Source organism: Scomber scombrus, chromosome 17 (genome assembly GCF_963691925.1).
Source record: "Scomber scombrus chromosome 17, fScoSco1.1, whole genome shotgun sequence".
Lineage (NCBI taxonomy): Eukaryota > Metazoa > Chordata > Actinopteri > Scombriformes > Scombridae > Scomber > Scomber scombrus.
In genome coordinates, this window is record NC_084986.1 from 18,477,104 (window position 1) to 18,494,254 (window position 17,151).

The following is a 17,151-nucleotide window of genomic DNA, read 5'->3' on the forward strand; positions in this document are numbered from 1 at the left end:
TATCTAACTTTATTTATATAGCACCTTTCATACAGGCTAGTGTAGGTCAAAGTACTTTACAGTTGATTGACAAGCTGATAAGACAGAACAAGTGACAATATAAACAAAAAGGAATAAAATGACAAATTGAAAGGCAAAAATCAAGAGAGATCAATGCACGCAAGAGACAATAAGGATGATAAAAAAGTTTAGAAAATTGAAATAAAATAAGAGAGAATAACAGAAAATGTATATTAAAAGTTAGAGTAAAACTAGGTTGAAATAGATGAAAAAGTAAAATAAAATAAAGTTTAGTAAAATCTAGACTAAAACTAGGTTAAAAAAGAGATGAAGACAAGAGAAACATACAAAATAAATGTTATAGAATGATAATAAAGTAGAAAAAATGTAAAACATCTAAACAAATACAATGAAATAGAATAAAAAAGACAGTAAACAATTATCAATCAAAAGCCAGGTTGAACAGGTAGGTTTTGAGTTTACTTTTAAAAATGTCTGCATAAGATCTCAAAACAAAACAATTACCTGAATCCTGTTGGTTACCTCATCACTTCTAAACATCCATTGGTTTAAGTCACTGTCCGTCACATAAGTCCCCTCCTCCTCCTCCTCCTCCTCCTCCCCGGGTAGAAGCGTTTGTTTTCATCCGCGGTGTCGTGCAGGTTTGTCGGGGAAGTGGTGGGCGTTCCTCTGTGTTCGTTCGCTAACTGTTGATGTTGAGAGGCTATTTTTCACCTCCACCACCACCACCGCTAGCAATCCCGATGTTTCTCCCGACGCTTGTGGAGGACATGCATCACTTCAAGCCGAGTCGAGACAGACTGTACACCACCCGGTGTTGTGGATGTTGCCACGTCCGGACGGGGACCATCATCCTGGGAACATGGTACATGGTGCGTAAAATGGTTGATAGTATTGCTAATGTTAACTATCACTTGCGTTAAGTTCTCTGAAGTAGGAAGTCAAATGACGATTGACAACCAGGTATAGGAATCGTCTTCGGGTAGTGTGTTATAAGTGTTGTCGGTAGCTCCAATATCAGCTAAATGTCATTTTTGACTGTTTTAAACAGCCATTTCAAGCCGCGCAGGATGCTAGCATTAGCCATTAGCCTGCTATCGTCACAGGTTTGGCTAGTAGTGCTTCTGACGGTGCAGCTCACACAGCCTTGAACATGCTGTCAGAAACCCGGTCACCGTACAACAAAGAGTCGATGCCTATTAGTTATTTGCACTTGAATGAGATGTGAAGGTTGAACATTTAGAAACAGATGACATTTGGCCTGGGTAGCATGTTAGCGAGCCGACTCTGGGCTGACGTTACAGATGTCAAATCATGAGATTAAATCCACAGCAATATTCACTTCTAAAAAAGAAAACGGGACACAGACTTATATCCCGTCCCTGGGTTGTAATGTATTATAGGCAGGTTGAAGTAGCTTGTTGAGTGTTATGTGCACATTGTGTTCCTGCAGAAGTCTTCACTCAGAGCTCAATCAGTCACAGATGTTTTGGTTTTGGTTGCGTTTCAAAATCCTCCTCTGCGTTTTTCTGCCAGCTGGACAATATTTGACACTCAAACCACGTCAGTCGTCTGCCTCTGTTTTTTCTATTTCCTCTTTTTTAATTTTTATTCTAACTTACTTCACTTTTGTTTTACCCAAAAAACTCTCAATGAGATTATACCTCCTTTTTTTTCAAGGTTATGTTGGCCAAGACACAGCAACGTATAGCTAAAGAAGCAAAAAAAGACAGACCTCTTGTTAGTTAATATAAAAGAATAAAACCATTAATAAAAATACAACCTTGATACAGTTGTAATCTCAACCTGTTAACAATGAAGTTAAGTTGTACTACATAAACCAGACATAGGCTATAGCTACTTGGGGCCTGTGGTTGGAATACCGATGTAAGGTTTAGCCTATTTATGGATGTTAAATCACTTTTTGTCAGTCGTGAGAATAATTACTTGTTTTATAAAAGCTATTTTATGGTTATTAGTACGAACATTAAAAAGTCATGCCACATTTTCATTGTATGTTTCAGTCATCTCCATGGTAACCAGACACTATCCTCCAGCAGGCTTGTTTAGTTACATTACATCATCCTGACTGGGACTAATTAAACAAGATGGTTAAACGTTATCTAAAGTTACAGCCCAAAATATCAATAAGTCGAGCACCATAAATTAGCCCTCAGTGTTTGTTGCTCTGGTTCTCATAAAGCCATATGACAGAACATGTCATATGATAAATCCTGTGTTGCACATAAGATACACTATAATATAATATTGAAGCCTTGTTGGGTAGGATGATAGGAACATGGTTTAGTTCATGTAACAAGAAGTGCATATTTGAGTGATTCAGTTGAGACAGAGAGTAACTAATGTTGAGCGATACAATGCTTTTGTTGGAAATTGGCTTGCTGTTACGAAACAGTCTAAGATACTAATATGCAACACTCCTAGAAACCTTGTTGCGTAGGCATTAGAAAACTTAAAACACAGTTCCTTTTTTGAGAGTTCTTCTTAGCACCACATCTTCCTTTTTTGATTAAAGGACAATTCAGTCACTACAGTATATTTGATCACTTCAAATTAAACATTAAATTGCATTTTACAAGTCCGCCAGTTATTTTTCAGGGTACCTTTTCCTTCCTTTCTGCCAATCATTGGTTTCAGTTAATTGGTCTGTTATGTAATTTCTTGTCGGTATTTGCAGTTGCATAGTTGTCTTGTGGATTCGACTTTTCGATAACATAGATAGAAAGACAGCTGACAAATTAAAGGAGAAAACCGGTGCAGGTTTGAATGTTTGACAGTGGCTCTGTTATGCTGTGGGGGCGTTTTGTTTGTATGGTTTGGGTCCACTTGTCCCCTTAGAGCGAAGTGTCACTGAGTAATCACTTTATGTATGATGAAACATTTTTATCATGATGGGAGTGGTCTCTTCCAGCATGATGGTGCCCCCATCCATAGGGCATGAGGGTTCACTGATGTGAATCATATGCTGTAGCCTTCTCAACCCAACTGAACACCTCAGAGATTTTGGCCCAACATGTTAGACAGCCCTCTCCACCACCATCATCAAAACAATAAATGATGGGATATCTTTTGGAAGAACATTGTTCACCTCTCCAGTAGAGTTCACAGACTGTAGAATCAGTGCAAATGAGCACTGAAGCTTTTTCTGGCAGCACATGGAGACCCAACATCTCACTGAGATACTTTGTGTTGGTTTTTCCTTTAATTCGTCAACTGTCTGTATTCTGTAAATGTAGCTGACTAATAATGCTCAAATGTTGGAGCGTCCTTGAATTGTTCCTCCTCACGACTGCCTTCCCACATGTTGACCAAAAAAGGGTGATTAATTGTTCAGTGTCTCAAGTTTTTTTAAAATAAAATACCAGAGTGAACTGAAACCAAACGTTGCCAAGAAGGTAGGAATGCAATCAGAAGACACTCAGAACCATTTTTGGAAAATGATGTAAACACAGTTCATTTCAAGTAGAGTCCTATCAATTTAAAAAAGCCTCTCTTTTTCCTTTCTTCTCCTCAGGTTGTCAACCTGTTGATGGGCATCCTGCTGACTGTCGCTGTGACCCACCCAGAAAACGTTCCCACCATCAACTTGCAGTATGAGGTCATCGACCGTTATTTTGCCTCTGACAGGATGTCTGGTAAGTAATGAACTATATATAGGAATGACTGTAAGAACTACCGAACTGCATTGAAAAAAAACTAATTTTATTCCGTTTTTCAAGCATGTACACAGCACATTTTATCACGGTGTGTCCACTGAAACATCATGAACAAATGGTATCTACATCAGACTGACGTGTATAGCTGCTTTTTTCCTGTTTTGGGCCTTTCACTAACTCATGAGCGGCTGTTTTGCTGAGGTTGATCATGTGATTCATCATCCACAGAGAGCACAGCTCCCTGGTGACTGCAAAACAAAACAACCCATGATGACGACAGAACGTTGCTGTGTTGTGTACACGTTGTTTGAATATGTTGTTGTTAGTGTGAGGCCACAGCAGCCGCTCCTCTGTAATTCCTCAACAGGTTTATGTTAGTCCGAGGTGTTTGTATGTGTCAGGGCAGGACTGCAAGAGGCTTTTCCTTTCAAGCCAGCGCTTGTTTTGTTCGTTGGCCTGGCGAAAGCCTCTCCATTTTACTGAAAAAGTGATTCAGCAGGAGAGGAGGGGAAACAATCTGTGGTGGGTTGACCTTCCCACAGCAGACTCATGCCAGCACTCAGGGCAGTGGAGGATGTCCAGAGACAATGTTAGCATTCAGACTGGCTCAGTTATCTTTACTCCTGACTATTAGTGCAGCTTCATCAGGCTCCTCTCATTTTATTCCACAATCCAGACCATGTGTAAAAAAAAAAAAAAAAAATGTAACTGACAAAATGTGTGAAAATGCCTTTTGTTAAGCATTTGTCACAAAGTTTTTTACAGTTATTTACAGAAAACAGAAAAGAAGGTTGATATAATGCTAAATATGCAACTTCTCCAATGTGCTGAAAATCTTTGAGTTTAGGGCTGTTGGTGAGACAAAACTAAACACAATACTGATATAAAGAACCATTTAGACCAGACAGATCTATGTAAATTTGTTTTACCCACAGTAAAAGAACGATATTTCCAACATCTCCAATGAATAGGCCTGCTTTTTCTTTTCATAATACAGTAAAGATAGGAATTCTAAGCCCCCCCCCCCCCGCTTATGACACCCAGACGGTCCTCTGACACATCCATACATTGATAAACAAGTTATTCTGCTTGAGCTACTGAATAACAAAGGCTTGTGTCTGGACCGCAGTGCTGCTTCAGCTCTCTCACAAGCATCTTTCCAGTGCAACAGGCAGGACAGTTTGAGGAAGCGAGAGAGTGATTGATGGAGAGAAAAGAGGATATGAAAGGCTGACCTTTTAATTATCCCCGACTTGAGTTTCATTGTGTCTTCTTTACCGACGCTCCACAGCTGAGAGCGAGAGGCTTAATGCTCCCCAGAACTGGCCTTTTAAAACAGAGCAAGCTGGAAAGAGAGAAGCCCGGGAGACGGTTCACTTACACTGTATGCAAATCCCAACAGCTTCTAAGAGTGCAGGCAAATGTCCATTCAACTACACTCAGTCTTATATTAACAGTTAAAGTTAAAGCTGTATTAAAATATATTTAATCTTTGCCTTTATTTGATCACTTGCTCCCCTACAGAGAACGCCTGTGTCGGATTTGCCATCTCTCTGCTGATGCTCACCATCAGCGCCATGATGGTGTATGGAGCCATAACTGTAAGTGTGCCCAGTAGTGTGCTGCCTTTTTAAAGTTTTTTTTAAAATATGTATTTAAAGCTCTTTCACGGTTTCTTATGCAAATATGTAATCCCAAAATGTGCATGCATTAAAAAAATAATCTTTCAAGAGGTAAGTAGGACATAACATGAAATGCCAAAGCTTGCCTGTCCTGTTTTTTTTCCTCTGCTACAGTACATTTTAACGGGATGTTCAAAAGACTCCTGATGCAGTGGGAGTGTAGCACACAATGCTATGTTCTCACTGCCCGTCATCTTTACCTCACAGGCCTGCCTGATGGCATCAAGACTGACAGGTTTGATAGCCTTTTGACGTGGACCTGCGTTAAGCTGCTAGTTGGGATGACTGCACAGTTAAAGTACGCCTGCTGCTACTTTAGCTGTGCACGTACATGCTCGCAGACAGCTGTAGTCGGCACCCTTTTCAAAGTAGTGAGGCAGTGTACAGCCGCTGCTGCTGTAGCGCCCCAGTGAAATATCCCTTAATGTGTGTGAAAGCTGATCATAATACAATACAAATGTGTTTGGCTACATGATGTAAGAATAGAGAGTGATGTAGAGTTTTGTTAAAACATCCACAGTGTCTGTAGAGATTGTTGTGAACAACCTAACTGAAGGACCACTTTGCTGATTTTCAACCATCTGTATTTGTTACACGAATATATGTTAATATACACAGTTGCAATGTCAGCACTTACTTTTTTCTGACTCTTTTTATGCATTTACCCCAAATCACATCTGAACATACATTTAAATGAGAAAATACAAGAGTAAATGTAAGAATTAAAATGTAAAAAGAAAGAAATTTAAAGAGCAGGATAATATTGGACCTTAAAACTAGTAAAACTAGAGTGTTAGTTTCTTCTGCTTGGGATTTGCAGAGGTAAATGGAACATACCCACGTGGTGCAGACTTAATGTTTAGAGATGAGGTTGAAAAAAGAGCAACAGGGTCCTTCGATGTCCTCCGAGTGGGTCGATCACACCTCTGTCTCCTCCTGTTTCCGTCCACAGCATCGTGATGGCTGGCTCATCCCGTTTTTCTGCTACCAGCTGTTTGACTTCGCTCTCAGCTGCTTGGTGGCCATCAGCTCTCTCACCTACCTGCCCAGGATCAAGGACTACCTGGACCAGTTGGTCAGTCCGCATCTTGTTGTGACATTATGCACTCAGTTACCAGTTCCAATCGCTAAGGCTCATGGATTTTACTTTTACCACATTTTACTGAAATATCAGGGTTTATTTAAAAGAGTACAATTATGCTAATTTGAAAGTACAGTAAATACATGGTACACATTATCAATAAGTTGTTTTTTTCTACAAGAGGACACATTTGGCATTTTAGAAAATGACTCAACATTTATAAAAACCAAGAAGAGCTATAGGGGGGAAAGCAAAGAAGCCAAATTCCCTCAGAATAATTCAGCAGTTAAACTAAAACTCTTACCACAACTAGTGGTGTTTTTCAGTCTAATTTGAGGTAAAAAAAAAAATCAGACAAAATACTTTTTTTTTTTTTAAAGAAAAAGAGTCCAACTTGTAACAGATTGCTGCTATAACAGTCCCAAAGTTGTAATCTATTGGTCTTGAAGTTAGCTTTGATGCTGATTTTAGTTGAATAAATACAATAAGTGTTATTGATTATCTGACATTGTCTGCTCTTTGCTTCCTCAGCCGGATTTCCCCTACAAGGATTACCTCCTGTCTATGGACCCCAGCTGCCTACTGCTCTTTGTGCTCGTCTTCTTTGCCTTCCTGATCATCCTCAAGGTGAAACCGGCCTCCTTTCACATTAAAATATGATTTTTCTTTGTCTTGGCTCAGAAAACATAGATTCTTCTAAAGCACACTCTCAGCACTCTGATCTTAAGAGAAATCAGATATGGTAGATTTAACGCAGTACTGTGACATGGTACAGTACACTTTCTTGCTGCCTTACAAAGAGTAAGATGAGAACATTGATAATAATTTTCCATCCGTGCGTTCAGTGAAGAGTTGAGTCCAACACGTGGTTATCAGAGTTAGGAAAAAGCCTGCGTGATTACATCAACACTGGTTCTGTCATATTTACATTTTTTCTGGTGCATGTAACTTGTGATGGAAGAAGACACGTCATGGTTTAACAAGTTTAAGGACTGAAGCTATTTACTGACATTTTATTCACATGGCCTGATTCAACCCTAAAATACAAACCTCTCTCTATGCTCTCCAGGCTTACTTGATCAACTGCGTGTGGAACTGCTACAAGTACATCAACAACAGGAACATGCCAGAGATTGCCGTCTACCCCGCCTTTGAGACTCCACCGCAGGTATGCAAGTGACCTCAGACTCTCTCTGATTGACTATTATGAATTTTGTGAGTCACATATAGTGCCACGAAGACAAACTGCATCAGATTTTGCAACATGTAATGTCTAAGTCAAACCAGCAGGTGGCATTGTCCTCCATACATTTACTATAGTGGTTGTCAGGAAGAAAACATTTCCAAAAGAAATACAATACGCTTTATATATGAGACCTCTGTTTTTATTTCTAGCATTCTCACAAAAAAAATGCTATAACAGTCTGCTTATAGTGAGGACTACTCAGAATTAGATTTTTTTAAGGCAAAAAAAGTGAATAAAGCACAAAAATCACCAGAAAAATCTTTATGAAATACAACTTTCTAGCATTGTTTACCCACTCATCCACATGTGCGTCTGCAGTCAGAAGCATTTCTTTATAATATAGAATAGCTTCTGTAAAGTGACTCTAAATGGCCTTGTTTTTTCCCCCCGCTCTCTTCTCTAGTACATCCTGCCCACCTATGAAATGGCAATGAAGATGCCAGAGAAGGAACCACCTCCTCCTTACATGCCCGCTTAAGCACCAGCCCCCATTGCCAAAACATATACAACAACACACACACACACACACACACACCGCCATATGCATTCCTATATTCCCTCACTAACCCTTTCTGAACACCATTGCGCCCTTACCCCCCACCGCCACCACCACCACCCCCAACCCACATCCCCCTCGGACCTACTGTGTATATGTAAGGCCACTGATAATGTTTTGTTTGACCCTGCTCACCGTGTTTCTATAGAGATTCTATCCTGGTGAGAGTGAGAGGACAAAGGTGGGAAAAGACTGAAAATTGTGTGAAATGACTGAATGAATGTGATGTTTGAAAAGTGTTGGAAGCTACCATCCCACCCACCCCTCCCCTTTCTCTGGCCTTTTTTATGTCTTAGTAAAAGGGATACATGTAAAAAAAAAAAAAATGAAACTGCTTGAAATGAAATGCTATCATCAATCCAGCACCATCCTATATATAGATTGATATATGAAGTGTAAAATTAAAAAAAAAAAAAAAAAAGACAATCCACTTATTATAGCTCTTATTGTTGAATTGTGTTTTTTTCCCCCTAATTATTAAGATCTAGACTATTCCATCTCAATCTTGAATGGAGTCCGTAGCACTTGTTTGTCTGTTATTTATTTAGCTTCGCTGTGGTTCAGTTGAGCACCACTCCTGACGTTTTCGTCACCTCTCCGCTGCCCCGATGGTCTACTGCCTCGTGTTAGCAAAGCTAGTAAACGGTTTTCCAGTTAAGGCCGAGAGACAAAGCAGAGAGCGCTGACAGAAGGATCGTCTTCTCTGCTTCTTTCTCGTCTGACATCCGGAGCAATCGGCTAGTCTTGTGAACATTAGTAGTTGCATGCTTATCCACCCACCCATTACTTTACTGGTATTATGATTTTATCCTAGTGGAAAAAAAATTTGACTTCAATAAAAGTTTCAAAACATTTATATCATCATTTGACTCCTTTGTTGTTGTTTTTTTTATGTCCTGCTTTAAGTGAAGTCAAAGTAGAGATTATCGCATCACTAAATCAAAACTGGTTGCACGACTTTAACTACTTTTTATGTAGATACTACTGGTTTCATATATTCACACATTTAGACAAAGTAAAAAGGGTTACATGGAATAAAGCTGATTAGTATGAAAGTCTTACATTAACAAATGATTGGCAGTTGATTGATATTTTAGGCCCTAAAGCTCAGAAGCTTACAGTGATTTCATATTTACATAAGTGGTTGCTTCTTAATGGGAAATGCTGTTAACATTTCCTAGCAAGTGATTTACACATTACATTACTATACATTAATAACTGCATTACTAATATGTTAGCCAAGACAAGTTGTAATAACCTAATTTAATAAATCACTAGTTTGAAACTAGCTATAGGAATGACTTAAGGCACAAACTCAATGATGGATTTCTTCATTTCTGTGAGAAAGTCATGATATTTCAAGTTCTAATATAATAATAATAATAATCTGAATCAATGAAAAGAGATTTCCAAGTAGGAACATCTTGCTTAAATTAATGCTCTGCTTAAAATGCTTAAAACCTCTATCATTGTTACATTGCAGAAGAGGACCTTCAGGCCATGTTTGAATTGTTTGAACAACTGAATTAAAACTATGCTGTCAGTTTATCTAATTGTGATGATGGCAAGCTACTTTAACACTTTTTGCTTCATCTAGCCACTTTTCATTAGCGCCTTATCAAGGACACTAAAGTCAAGTTTCCAGTAGTTCATTCATGTGTTTGTTTATTTAGTGAATTTGAGGGTTTAGCTATAAATGAGGCAGATTATTAAAAATCTGTAGGTCTATGGTGGACATTTCAAAAGATGATTTCAGTGGGGGGTTTTTTTAGGTTTAAACTTGACTACTTTAAGGCTGACTTAAATAACAAATACAAATTTAAGCATTCTTTATATGATTCCTGGGAGTGTGGAAAAGGCTTTCAATCAACATTTAAACGTAAAAGTGTATTATAGTGTCAAGTGATGGGGGAGATGAAGAGGAATACATTTAAAGGAGACAGGAGGAGAAAGAAAAAACCTCCACCAACAAGTGAAAAGTCATCAATCCTCACCCTTACACCATCCTGCCCCCAGCCTGAAGGCCACCCTTGGATTGGGCAGAGACTTTGACGTGTTGGACTCCTCATATAGACGGTGAGACCAACAGAGCTGAGCAGGACCCTGGGAGACAGAGAGTAAAGCCAGACAGACTAGCGGAGGATCCTGCATGCAGACATGATGAAGTCTTTACTCTGCAGGCTGCTGTACAGCGCTTCACTGCTGCTGTCTGATGTCCTGGCGACATATCAGCTCAGTGCCGGAGACCCGCATCTCATATCTGCGCAAAGTTACGCACAGACCAGAAACAATGGCCGACCACCGTTGAGGACCCTCAATCCAGCAAGTATGTGTGATTGAAGCTTATTTATTGATTCTCTTTTCTGCAAGACAGTTTGTTGCTACTTTCTAGCAGTGATGGAATAAGTAACTTTTACTGAGGTAAAATGGCAAAATACCTGTTTAAAACATTAGTGGTGGACTGTACTTTCCATATTATGCTACTTAATAGTCTTATTTCACTACATTTTCAGATAGAAAAGTTGCACTTTTCACTAAATTCATTTTATTTGCCAGCTAGTTGACAGCTATCATAAACTTCTATATTACAATCCAACCTATTTAACTTTTGACATCTCATAAAAAAATGCAGTGTAATGGGAGCCGCTTCAATCATTTCAGATGTCTGAGTTGTGAGCAGTTTCTGCTTTTTCTAAACTTTTAGATTGTTTTAATTCAATAACTGTTTGAAACTCAGTGATGTAAAATTAGCAAACAATTCACAAATAGGCTTAAAAGACATAAGTCCAAAGAAATGCAAACATTTGTGAAGCAGAACTTTGTTTCTTTCTTCTTTTTAACCCCAATAATCAGAATTACATTGTAGCTGTTTGGAGGGGGGCCTAAAGTAACTGTATCTAAAGTAGTTAAAACAAATTCAGACAGTTTCAACAGCAAAATACTGCTTACACATCGATGCATAATGTATTATAGTAATATGTTACTCACATGATCCATTTTCCTGCTAAATGAGTAGTTTTACTTTTGATACTACTTCTGTACTGATAGTACAATTTGATGATAATACTTCTGTATTTTTACTGTTAAATGCAGGTCTTTTACATGGTTTGTACTATTACAATTAAATGTCCTCTATTCAAATTAATTTAGGTGATATTGAAGTTTTATCAGCAAAATAAAAAGTACTTATTATACAATATATTATCAGATATATTCTCACTCATGGATGTACAGTATGTGTAAGCAGTGTTGTAATTGCGTAGTCTGTCAAAGAGGAGCTCTATTTAATCAACAGTAATGTGTCATATTTTAGAGGCTCTTCATTTTTTTTTTTATTCTACAAAGTAATTATAACAGTGAAATAAGCGTAGGAGTAAAAACTTCCCTGTCACATATAAGGAAGTAGAAGAAAAAGTAGCATAAAATGGAAAAAGTGAAGTTAAGTCTCGTACTTCAGCACAGTACTTAGTAAATGTACCGTGTTGCACAACACAACTGTTTTATAGCCATGTTAGACCTTTTGCATTTTGTGTCACCAGTTATGAATGTTTATGAAAATTCCTACATATTTTTACACACTTATTTTTGTAAGTTGAAAAGGAAATATTTAAGGTTATACATGGACCAGTAAGACTTAAACTTTCAATGATTAATCTAACCAATAATATAACAAGTTTTTACACTTTTCTGCATGAAATCTACATTATTGGACTGGGTGTTTCACAAGCACTGTTTAATCTCAGCTTGTTGCAAACAACCCCAGGTGGCTGAACGTACACTCATGCTTCAACTAATCATTAGTCTCTGCTCTTAAGACAGCAGAAGTGATTGTTGTATATTTCACTACAACTTACCAAGTATACACAATGTCAACTTACACACCTTTCCTGTTTACCTACCTTCAACCTACTAATATATTCTCTATCACTTTTCCTTTCTGGTGGCCCTGTAGTTCACAGAAGTGATTACACCTATAGAGGACAGTATCACTACCACTACCAGCCACCAAGGATCCCTCCACCGGTAGTGTATCGACCCATTCCTCTATCTCCTCCAGTGACTTACCACAGACCCTCAGTCCCAATGCTGCCCTATTACCACAGATTCAAAGGGCCAGTGGCACCACAAATACACCCCATGTTTAAAGGTCTGTCTCCACCTGTAGCTCACCATCCTCATCATAAGGCCAAAGGCCTTGTCCCTTACAAAGTGAAAGGCCCCTGCCCAACAAATTCAAACCCCACAATACCAACAACTCCTGTGGTATACCTCCCTACCATCCCGCCAACTCTGCCGGCCACAACAGAGCCAACACTTCCACCAACTCTGCCAGCGACTACAGTGGCACCGGTGACAACCATCATGCCAGTGGTGGTGACCACTGCGCTGCCAGTAGAGACCACTGCTGCTGTGACGCTACCGGTCAGTACCCAAAGCGGCCTCATCATCACCATCAGTCCTGTGGAGACAGGTAGAATATTACCAGTCAGGTTTGCTTTCCAGCCCCACCAATGCTCCTCAATGCTTTCCAGGTCAGATCTTTTTGTTTCGCTTTGAGAAAGAATAGAAATATGCAAGTGTCACCTAGAGCAACCATTTGGCATTTTGTGAAATAAGCTTATTGTCCTTTTCACTTGTAGTTGGATGAGAAGATTGATACCACTCACTGTGTATGCCATCAGCAAGTTAGCTTAGCTTTGCATAGAGACTGCAACCAGGGTGACAAAACCTGTACACAAAGTGAACAAAAACTGTTGTTGATTAACCATTTATTATCAACGTTTTTTCCCCTGTCCCCAGTTCTTGTGCTAAACTAACCAGCTGCTGGATGTAGCTTATCTTTTCTATTTACCGTATAGATACAAAAGGGGAATCAACCAGCTCATCTAACATTTTTGCAAGAAAGCGAATTAGCCCATTTCCCAACATTAAACTATTCCTTTAAAGAAGATGTAATTTTATTTTAAAGTATTTAAATACAATATTTGATGATAATATGGTTTAGAGTTTGGATTCAAAAGCAGTGCCCTTATAATCAGACTAAATTGCTGTTTCATTTCCCTTAATTATTCATCATTTTAGAATTTATGGAAAAATCCACAAAGATTTAAAAAAAAAAAAAAAGACTAAAAAAGATGGCAATCTAAAATAAGACAAGTACTTTTTTTTCTTAAAGCAGTTAGTACTTTTTCTTTGGGAAAGAGACTAAAATTAGTTTACATTTTTGTAATTTAGAATATGTGCAAGTGATTGGACAGGCAGGGCTCCTAACACTGTCTCCCTCTTTAGGTATGATGTCCCTTTTTTCTTGTATGGACATCAAGCATCCTTTTCATTCAGGGAAATGTGATGAAAGGATAAGACAAGCCTCTGATAGACTGTTGACAAAAGAATGAATACAGTATGTCTTACAAAGCATACTATATCATTTCATTTTATCATGGCCATGATGCACAGAAATGTCCTTTTGTTACAATTGGAACATTCATTGTGCATCACAAACTGTAAATAAACTCTCGTCTAGTACTTTTCTTGATTGTTAACTGTGTCACTCTCATCTTGAAAGTTCAACCAACACATGTGAATGTTGGTCACTGAGTAATGAACTGGGTGTTGAGTGATAAATGGACTTAATCCTGCCATGATTTGGTTGATCACCAGAGACAGACTCTCAGTGCAGGAGCCGCCCTCTGGACCTAGTGTTCATCATTGACAGCTCTCGCAGCGTGCGTCCTGGTGAATTTGAGAAGGTCAAGATATTCCTAGCCGACATGGTCGACACACTGGATGTGGGCGCGGACGCCACCAGAGTGGCTGTGGTCAACTACGCCAGCACGGTCAAGATTGAGTTCCTGCTCAAAGACCACTTCAACAGACCCGACATGAAGAAAGCCATCTCCCGCATTGAGCCCTTGGCTGCTGGCACCATGACCGGTCTCGCCATCAAGACCGCAGTGAATGAAGCCTTCACCGAGCAGTCTGGAGCCCGACCTCGTCCCAGGATGATCTCCAAGGTGGCCATCATTGTGACAGATGGGAGACCTCAAGACCAGGTGGAGGAGGTGTCTGCTGCAGCTCGGGCCTCAGGCATCGAGATATATGCTGTCGGGGTGGACCGTGCTGACATGCGCTCCTTGCAGCTGATGGCCAGCATCCCTCTGGAGGACCACGTGTTCTACGTGGAGACCTACGGCGTTATAGAGAAGCTCACTTCTAAGTTTCAGGAGACCCTGTGTGGTAGGACAAAAAGGGGCCTTGCGATACCTTCCCCTCCCATTAACCCTGGTTCTAGTTCCAGTAAGGGGCACCTTCAGTCTTAAGGGGGATATGTTTTAGATTGTGGATCATTTGAAGAGTTATAGGTGAATTATTAACTTTGAAATCCTGAGGAAAAATACAGCAGCAGATGTTTTCAACCCCCACATGGACTGCAGATGTCGGCACTAGAACCTGCTTGTAGTTGCCAAGTTAAACCTGAGTAAAGTCTTGGGGCCAAACAGCCCTAAACTTTCAGCTTCTTTAAAAAAAAAAAGCAATACATTTAGAAGTGTTTGTTAGTGACAGAAATGAGTAATTACAAAGTAAATTGTTTTGCAATCAAAGCATCATTAAGGTGATTGCTTTGAATGTATTTCTTGTCATTTGAAGTGATTTAACTGTATGTGAGAACCTCACTTTTCCAAACCGGTTTGGAATATAGAAGTGAAATATTAAGATGGCTGAATTACATTTAAACATGGACATGTGGGTACAATATATTGTTTTGAGATTTCTCGATGTGTATGAAATCCAAAAAGCATTATCTGTGCATTAAGCAGCATGTATTCAGTTGCATCATGAAAAAGAAAATTCCTATAATCATAAGCAATTTAAAAAAAAATCTAAATTACTTTAGATTTTGTTGCAAGCTAGTTTTTGTTGCGCTGAAAGTGCAGATGTTTGGAGAAATGAGGTTCTACTGTAAACTTGAAGTTTATTTCCATGTAACTGTCTGATGTTTGTCTTGTCCCCCTCCTTTTTATAACTGTCCAACACACAGTGAACCTGAGCAGTTCCTATATGACCTTGGCTGAGATGTGGTGAAGGTGTATGAATGGACCAGCTTTTCCTCCATATGTGACATGTGGTCAAGTGCAAGCACATAAACATAAAATAAAATCATTCAACTAGAACATCTTTGAACTCAAACAGACAAAAGAAAAACACTAAATTCAATCAAACATAGCTGCAGCAATATGTTATATTACTTATTTTTTATCAGCATTAGAAAACGATACTAAGGTTACTAATTACCATAAACTGCTTTAATTGATTTTTGCAACTGAACAGTACAACCTTACCTAACACAACCACCTGCCACTTGCTATCATACAGTATACTGTATGCTATCACATGAAACTGTCCTGGCTTATTCTAGGTCTGGACCCCTGTGCCGTGGGACATGACTGCGAACACATGTGTGTCAACAGCAACGCCTCCTATTATTGCAAGTGCCGGAATGGTTATATCTTGAATGCGGACAAAAAAACATGTTCCCCGAAAGGTAAGAGCACACTGAATGGATTCCTGCAGCTATTATTACTTTTTTTGTATTATTAATGCTGCTAAAGCGCTAATATGTGTTTAGAGCTTTAAAAACCATAGTAAGTGTTTGGCTTCAGTAACAGTGCTTTCACAACATCACAACAAACTAGTGCATCATCACCTGACTCTGTAATTCACTGTTGACTTCAGCATTTGTTGGACAATAATCAGGTAATATTATAGAATTAATTCAACGTGATTGCATTGTTGTGGCAAAATATTTTATTTTGTACAGTTTGTACCATTTAATGTGCATGGTAAGAGTATGTTTCTATTTGTTCCAGCTTTGGTTTGTTCTTGAACAGCAGCCTAGTTGGAAAAGCAGTGTGGGTGGTTTTCTGTGGGCTTTTTTTGCCTCTGTACATGATCTGTTACACTGATGTGAAATTTGCTTTCTCTCGGCGAAGAGGTGAAGGCGGAGGTGGTGGTGGAGGATCCCTGCAAATGTGAGGCCAGGCTGGCTTTCCAGAAGCAAACACAGGCAGCCATCCAGCAGCTCACAGCCAAGAATATCCTTTACGTTGCTTCAGATGGAAGCCACTTTATCATAAACAGTGCCCACAGACCATTTCACTGTGGTGGTGGCAGCTGGTTCTTTCTACCTGCTGGTATTGTTATTGAGTACAGTAACAGTTGAACAGTGTATTTTGTGTATGTTTAAGAGAGTGACATGAGCACTGTTTCTCTTTCTCTTTCCATCATTTAATTGTGCTTGTTGATGTGATTTCAAATGAGTTTCCTTGACTAAGCTCACTAGCTGACGTGTCTGGGAGAATTGAGCATCTGGAGAACATGTTGGGCCGTGCTTAAAGCTGGACACAGTGTGTAAGTGTTGACAGTGTATGCTCGGTTGATGTGTAGTAAAAACCTTCCCACCCACCACAGTTTGACCTCTTGTTTATTTTTTTCCCACAGAGGCAGCCTCCTGTCTGACATGGACTACTACAACATGGACTTGTACCTCTTCTCATTTTGCCATCCAATAACTGCTGTATGGATTTCATCCATTAATTGAGTGAAGCTTTGATTAATAAACCAACATTTCTCAAGTTACAGACTTATGAATTCACACCAGCATCTACATTTTATTTGGGACCTTTATGAACTTTGTATGCACAGTTGTCTGATATTTTTGAAACTGCTGTACTATTTTCTCCAAACATCTATATGAACATAGTATGGTGTAGAATAACCAAAGCAAATTTGTATTCTTTGAATTGTTTCTCCTGCAGTATATTGTGTATTTTTGTGTCCTGTTTGTACAAAGATGCATATTGTATATAGTAGTTTTGTTTGAAAATGTC

The 17,151-nt window shown here is 39.1% G+C and overlaps 2 protein-coding genes across 2 annotated transcripts; both read left to right on the forward strand.

Annotated features, from left to right (window-relative positions):
* Window positions 1-665: 665 nt before the first annotated feature.
* Window positions 666-9,127, forward strand: laptm4a (lysosomal protein transmembrane 4 alpha). The gene is made up of 7 exons (XM_062436789.1): window positions 666-893; window positions 3,557-3,677; window positions 5,223-5,299; window positions 6,333-6,455; window positions 6,993-7,088; window positions 7,531-7,629; window positions 8,111-9,127. Exons 1-7 carry the CDS (start codon window positions 714-716, stop codon window positions 8,183-8,185), a joined length of 771 nt encoding a protein of 256 aa, XP_062292773.1. The 5' UTR covers window positions 666-713; the 3' UTR covers window positions 8,186-9,127.
* Window positions 9,128-10,423: 1,296 nt separating this feature from the next.
* matn3a (matrilin 3a) lies at window positions 10,424-16,657 on the forward strand. The gene is made up of 5 exons (XM_062436950.1): window positions 10,424-10,589; window positions 13,925-14,500; window positions 15,681-15,806; window positions 16,255-16,356; window positions 16,602-16,657. The coding sequence occupies exons 1-5, from the start codon at window positions 10,424-10,426 to the stop codon at window positions 16,655-16,657; spliced, it is 1,026 nt and encodes a 341-aa protein (XP_062292934.1).
* The last annotated feature ends 494 nt before the right edge of the window (window positions 16,658-17,151 follow it).

Coding starts and splice junctions, on each gene's coding strand:
- laptm4a (XM_062436789.1), top strand. CDS start 714: ATGTTGAGAGGCTATTTTTCACCTCCACCACCACCACCGCTAGCAATC. Junction 894..3,556: donor TCCTGGGAACATGGTACATG/GTGCGTAAAATG, acceptor TCTTCTCCTCAG/GTTGTCAACCTGTTGATGGG. Junction 7,089..7,530: donor CCTTCCTGATCATCCTCAAG/GTGAAACCGGCC, acceptor TATGCTCTCCAG/GCTTACTTGATCAACTGCGT.
- matn3a (XM_062436950.1), top strand. CDS start 10,424: ATGAAGTCTTTACTCTGCAGGCTGCTGTACAGCGCTTCACTGCTGCTG. Junction 14,501..15,680: donor GTTTCAGGAGACCCTGTGTG/GTAGGACAAAAA, acceptor GGCTTATTCTAG/GTCTGGACCCCTGTGCCGTG. Junction 15,807..16,254: donor AAAAACATGTTCCCCGAAAG/GTAAGAGCACAC, acceptor CTCTCGGCGAAG/AGGTGAAGGCGGAGGTGGTG.